Here is a 6,455-nt window from a genome sequence, read left to right as displayed (position 1 = left end):
GGGTACGTTCCACTTAACGCCCGTAACGATCACGACCGCGACCGCGGTTTTGTCGTTCCACTAGCTTAGAGGCGTTGTGGGCGAAACCTTAAGTGGAACGCTTTTGAGTACGGTCGCGTGACGTCACGCGTGAGTGAACAGTTTTCCAACATGGATGCCGTTGAGGAGATCGCAATGCGTAAAGGATACAAAGTGGGGTGGATTATGAATTCAGAAGTCACATTAAGTTAGTAAATATTTTTTTATTTTCCAGTACCAATTATTGACACATACTTCTTCGCTTTACACAAGATATTGCTTCTTGTTAATAAAATATTGAAGACGACTTTTGAATTTCTATCATGAATGCTGCGGCCATACTTAATACGATTATAATGAACACTTCTCCCCAGGATTTCTTGTGGGAATGCTGCTTCGAAAACAATTTCTCTTCTTCATTCAAAACTAACGTACATTCTCATTTTCATCAATCGTTGCATTACCATTTATAATCTATCATAATCATCCTTGATCTACAATAAAGAAAATTGTGTTAAAGCAGAATTTTCCTTAACAAATAACTTTAACATTCACGAATCAGCATATATACTTACCAGTTTGTGCATGTAGAACATCCATAATGACCATAATGTAATGTCCACCACAAGGTTACGTTCTGAAACACGTAATTATATTTTCTCCATAGCGAAAACGAAAAATTTGTAACGCATGCGTGTTCAAACAATCAGTGTCTGACAGTTAAATGTCTCTAGAACACAGAAATCTTATACAAACTAGAACGCTAATAGGCATGGGATGCGCGAGAACAAAATGACACAATTTGAACGGTGAAAATTGACATTTGGTGGACTCCTGAGTTTGCGCATTGCGTGAGCTTACAGATCCGGTCTCTGAATTCGCCATTGTGATAGTTGTTATTTCGATAAGAGCGAATAAAATATCATAGAGTCTTGTTGCAATAAATACTGTGTCATCAAATTATTCCTTAATGTCGATGTAAAAGAATACCCAAAATTCCTCACTTCGTTATCTGGCCCTCGATATGTAGCTACTTCCAAATATTTTCGAGCCGGCCCTGGCTATTTTTAAATTTGGCGGCTCCGTTTTGTCTTACTGCGCAAACTCAGTAGTGCACCTGTGCGAATTCAATTTGGGTCAATTTCTTTACATTGCATTAGCATTCCATTTTTTTTTAGTTCAGTGTCTAGAAATGTCTCCTGTCAAGAATGTAAGGTTATAAAATTAGAACGCCCACGCTGACCCAGGCACGATAGGCGAGCGCCGTGGGCTCGTTGCGGTCGCTAGTAATGACGTCATATCTGACGTCGCGATTGCGACCATAACGACTGTGGTCGTTATGTGGAACGGCAGCCGGGCGTTGTGGTCGTTGCGGGCGTTAAGTGGAACGTACCCCTAGATATCCCAAAAAAAGCAAACATACTTATTTGTGGACGTATAGCAAATAATGAAGAGTATTTAAAGCTTCCCGTACTACGCGGTTACTATAAATCTGCTCTTTACGCGATCCGAGTGGTGTTCATACGACTTTAGTTTACCCTGAGATTCACATACCCTCGACTAAAGTGCCCTCTATCCGTGACCACCCATTTTGTATTGAAAGCATAGGGCGAATAGCAGTCCATGTACTATCTATATGGTCTAAGGCAAGCATACTTCAACGCACGCCAGCGCCCCCTACGTGCGTAGTACGTAAACATGTTTTAAGACGTTTTTGGTTGCATACTATATTATATTTCAAATTTGTAGGTATTTCATTCGTGAAACCACAAAAAAAAACGATTTCTTAACATAATTTTTTCTTATTTTCAAGATTTGGTTGGGTTGCGGAGGGAATTTTTGGTGGGAAGTTACAAATTTGGATTCAGCAACCCAAAAAACATATTTCTAGAACTACCATTCATTTTGCAAGCTAAGGGCCTCGTATGTTCTTTATTGCCTGGACTATTTTGCCATTTGAATTTTTTGAATTTTAATAATGACCACAGCGCCACTTTCCCACATTCAACAATAATTATCCAAACATGTTATGGTAGGGTCTTGTGATTTCTTTATCTGGTTCGGAAGAGAGTGGGAATAGTTTTAGATAGCGCAGATATAAGTATTTATATTATAAATAATATAATAATATGATATACTGTTTTGCATTAGAAATTAACTTTTCATGCAATTCTGGACTACAATAAACACCTTGAACGAATCACCCTTACATATAAAATTCAAATAATAGGTAAATGCAAGGAATTCACTTATTGACAACCCTTAATATTAATTTAGGGTTTTAGTGCGAAAAAACTATGTTTTGTGGAGACAGCCGAAATACGCCAATTTTCAACTGTCGCTTGAGCCCGAACGGTTCATCGAGGAGAAAAACTAAATAGTGGAATTTTTGTTTGCAAACCTCAGATTCGGATTCAGCACTCCAAAAAACATATAGAATCAAAGAAATCAAAACTACCCCACAACTTTCTTAGTAAAAAGGCAATTTAACTGGATTAATTGTACAAAAAAATGAAAACGCGTCATTATAAACGTGGGACTTGCCATATTACCTATTACCTACTTTTCCGCAGTCATATGTTATGATCCGTTGTTGTAGTTGTTATACCTACGGCTTAACTTAAAGTTTAATGGGACAAATTCCGTACATTCTCGTAGGCGTATTACTTTCTTAAGGCCGCTTGACATGGAGCAATACAACGCACAAAAACTTTCAGAACAAGTCAAATAATTGAAAAAAATATGTAACAAAGTTACTAATCTCAAATAAAAATTCAGTTTTGATTTCATTGCTTGAAGAAACATGAAAATTACAAAAATAAATAAGATTAATAAAAAAAAAGTAATCGATGCATCCCTCAGCATCATAGTTGGCGCCGATGTATTTTACTAGCGCGTTCGCACCTCCAGATGCAGTATGGTCCATACAATATAGGATGATAACACAAAAACAACTAGATTTACTGTGGAGACCGAGTTCCGTCTCACCACCGACTAACAAAACTAAACACCTGATTGGTCGACGCAATTACACCACTAGCGACCCACTTGCGCATGCGCGATTCTCCATTTTTCAATATGTGTACAGAATTTGGTCCCAACCGGTTCAGCCGTTTGACCGGAAATCAGAGTACAAACAGATCGACATCATCAAGATTTTGTTTGATTCGGATTCCTGGTGCTACAAAACGTGTATTTCCGTAAAAAAAGTAGACAGTCATTTTTTTACTCCAATGCAATACCTCCCTTGCTAACTTGCGGGTGGCACAAATTGTCCACAAATTATTTGCGCCGGCGCATTGCAACTGTTTTATTTATTAGATATTCATTATTCAAAAAAATTGTAATCAGAGATATTTCAAATTAAAGTAAGATTGATAAAAGGTTACCTACCGTCAACTAGTCAACTGATTTTTGCACCCTGTATCATGGAATACATTTTCAGAACCTGCTACAAATGCGATATGAAGTTCATCAAAGAGGAAGGATGTAATATGATGAAATGCCGTTGCGGAGCTCTCATGTGCTATGTTTGTAATCAACCTGTCAAAAATTACAACCATTTTAACGGCCCCGACGGTAGTAATACAAATCTGTAAGTGCTTAATATACGAGAATTTATTCTCCTTAAAATTCTCTTGTAGCTGCCCTCTATTTAGCGACATCATTCAACTTCACAAAGATGCGGTCTTAAAAAGTGCCGAAGAAGCTAAGAGAGATCTAGGAATTAGCGAAGCTAAAAGATTAAAGATAGATCCCACCGCGGATATCGAACAGCACTATAAGACTGACACTGAAACTGTTGTTCCAGCAGCTCCCGTTAATCCCTTTTTAGCAATGAATCGTGAAGATCGCCTTGCACAGGTAATTCTCATTGTGCTATATTACATTTGAGTAATTTTTGCTTTAGGAGAGAGCGTTGCAAAGGTTTGAACACAACCGCCGTCGTCGTCGCCGACACTAATTTTCAGATTACCTTTATTATCAGTTAATACTGTGTAGTGTGTATATTATGTCTATTTTAAGTTGAACCAAATTTTATTATGAGAGTTATTTTATTGGCGATGCGAAAAAGTTTTTTTGTCTTTTACAGGAAAACAAGAAGCAGTTAATTAGCAAATTCTAGAAAAGGTTCTAGAAAATGTAAAAGTTATCCGATAGGTATTCTGGCACGACTAGAGCGTTGTGCGTGGGTGCACCATCTTGTTGAAACCCACAGTTGCAAACTTTTGTTTTTCGTGTTATACGTTATATACTCTTTGGTTTGACATATGTCGAAACGCGGCGTTCTATTGAAAATCTCTTAATGGTGTCCTGTAGAGCTCATAAAGTGGCAATGAGAAAGTGTTTACAATTTTTTTTGTATCTGTTCAAATAACAGCAGAAAAAAATGAAAACCAAATCGGCAAATTTTGGGTTTTCTGGCCTACTTCGGAAGTAATAGGAATTTTCTCATTTTCTTTAAAGCATGATAAGAACTGTCTATAATTGCGCAACATTTCCCGAATTTGACCATCGTTGTATCTTCTATGGTGTCGGAGATCTCCATGATAGACATCCTTATCTTCGACATAGTGTATATCCACACCCGTTCCTCTTTCCGTTAGGGTTCCGTCTATAAACCACACGAACCCCTTAGGTTTGAGGAACGGGCGATCTGAATTCAGCCACTGCTCCCTGGCCGGACAATAGTGACTTGATAACTCTTTGGCCTTAGTAGAACAGCCCGGATCCCTTGCTGCAAGCAGGCGATCGGATTTGAATGTTTCTTCCCAGATCTGCCCGTGACCAAGGCTGCTTCGTCCCAATTGTTTAACCGTCTTCCAAGCCTCGTCTCAACAGCTAAGTGTAAAGGCTCCATGGCCAAAGTTGCCGTGGTTTTCATTGCTCCAGTGACTCCCAAACGTGGCAGGTCACCACACATGTGCACCGTACAGTATTATTGACCTTATCATTACAGTGACCAGTCCAGGGGTCAAGCCCCACGTACAACCAAAAGCCCTTCTACATGCTCACAGACTGCATGCAGTGAGCTTTTTGATTATTAGCTCAATGTGCCCTTCCTAAGTCTCGCGGGAGTCTATGACGACCCCCATATATTTCACTGACCTAGGTCAGACTGACTGACCTAGTTGACGTCTTCGAAGAGTAAACCCAATGCCCATCAAGGTCCGCTCTCTTTATAATCGTAAATAGAACAACATCGGTCTTTTCCGAGAAGAGGCCTTGGCTACTGCACCACTTATCCACCTGGTCAAGAACCCCCTGCATGAACTCTTTCATGGTGTTTGAAAACTTTCCAGTTATGACGATCGCGAGAACAACGCTCCCTGCGGACATCCTCTAGTAAACGAGGAGGTCATCTCCGTCGTCGATTGAGGATATAATGACTCTGCTCCAGAGCATGGCCCGGATCTATCTTACGATTGACCCATCAATACCAAACCCTTGAGCAGTCTCACTAATGGAATCGAACGTGGTGTTGTTAAACGCACCCTGCCTCGATGTGTAGAAACACTCCTTACAATCCGAGACGCTTGGTCTCTGACGTTGGGATGCCTTCCCGAGCTAGCGGCCCAGACACAGCCTTACGATTTGGCGCAGAGCCCGCTTGACCGGAGGTTTTACCTTTGAGCCTGTGCTTTCTGTGCGTGCGTTGTGTGTTATCCCACCCCTTTTGGGAGTATATTATTATCGTCCATACTATTCCCAGGAATAGTGCGGAAATACGGTCTCACCTGGACAGAGCCGTTTACCCAGGGTTTGGCCGCCAGACCTTTCTCAAAGGAAAGGGATCACCACTCGGAGGTCGCCCAGGATCCGAGGGGCACCATTATCGACACTGCACCCCAGTGCCACACAGTCCTCGGAATGGTCGCTAACGCCTTGACTTGGAGGTTGGTCCGCTGCGATGACGTTCGTCGCTACCAGTCTGGGTTTTGAGTATGGTGTGTATAATCAATGGTTTTAGTCCCGACGAGCTATTTATAATCATCACTATCCACACCGAAACACGAGTCACTTTACGATCATTCAGGGCGTCGATTCCCGAAGATGTGCTTCGTTCACATCGATGTGAACGTGATTGTGACTGCATTCTCGAACCTACCGCGTCGAGCGATAAGTTGATCGAACGCAACGACTGGTCTAGACCACTCGTTGCGTGAAAGTCATGCGCAGTTGCAGCTACAGGACGGAACTTGCACCTGTTTTGCTAAAGGTTATTCAGTGCCCTAACCTATACATTCACACATTTTCTGTGAAATAAAACATGGAATTGTTCGAGGATTTTGTGGTTATTAATAACAGTATCCATAATGCAAAAACAAAACAAAATACAAAACTGACAAATGACAGTTCAATTCTTGTCTGTGATTGGTTAGCTCATAAAGTTTGTCCACGATTCGGGAATGCAGCTAAACTTGAACTTATCCCTA

General features: G+C 40.7%; 3 protein-coding genes across 4 annotated transcripts in view; 2 read left to right on the top strand and 1 right to left on the bottom strand.

The window, feature by feature from the left end:
- Nucleotides 1-6,455, bottom strand: part of LOC116175917 (serine/threonine-protein kinase 32B) — a 267,380-nt gene that overhangs the window by 154,820 nt on the left and 106,105 nt on the right. The gene's annotated exons all lie outside the window — the stretch shown is intronic.
- The window catches only part of LOC116175919 (venom serine carboxypeptidase-like), a 64,786-nt gene that overhangs the window by 40,238 nt on the left and 18,093 nt on the right, over nt 1-6,455 (top strand). The window lies entirely within an intron of this gene.
- On the top strand, nt 3,462-4,065 carry LOC116175925 (E3 ubiquitin-protein ligase RNF216-like). The gene is made up of 3 exons (XM_031494312.1): nt 3,462-3,613; nt 3,663-3,882; nt 3,929-4,065. Exons 1-3 carry the CDS (start codon nt 3,483-3,485, stop codon nt 3,980-3,982), a joined length of 405 nt encoding a protein of 134 aa, XP_031350172.1. The 5' UTR covers nt 3,462-3,482; the 3' UTR covers nt 3,983-4,065.

Source organism: Photinus pyralis, unplaced genomic scaffold (assembly GCF_008802855.1).
Source record: "Photinus pyralis isolate 1611_PpyrPB1 unplaced genomic scaffold, Ppyr1.3 Ppyr1.4_LG7, whole genome shotgun sequence".
NCBI lineage: Eukaryota > Metazoa > Arthropoda > Insecta > Coleoptera > Lampyridae > Photinus > Photinus pyralis.
Note: the sequence above shows the minus strand (reverse complement) of the source record. Positions and strands in the feature narration are given on the sequence as shown.

What these genes read in the sequence shown, in the direction of transcription:
- LOC116175925 (XM_031494312.1), top strand. Translation starts at nt 3,483, where the DNA reads ATGAAGTTCATCAAAGAGGAAGGATGTAATATGATGAAATGCCGTTGC. An exon ending in GACGGTAGTAATACAAATCT is followed by an intron (nt 3,614 to 3,662) that starts GTAAGTGCTTAA and finishes ATTCTCTTGTAG; the next exon opens with CTGCCCTCTATTTAGCGACA. An exon ending in GTGAAGATCGCCTTGCACAG is followed by an intron (nt 3,883 to 3,928) that starts GTAATTCTCATT and finishes TTTTTGCTTTAG; the next exon opens with GAGAGAGCGTTGCAAAGGTT.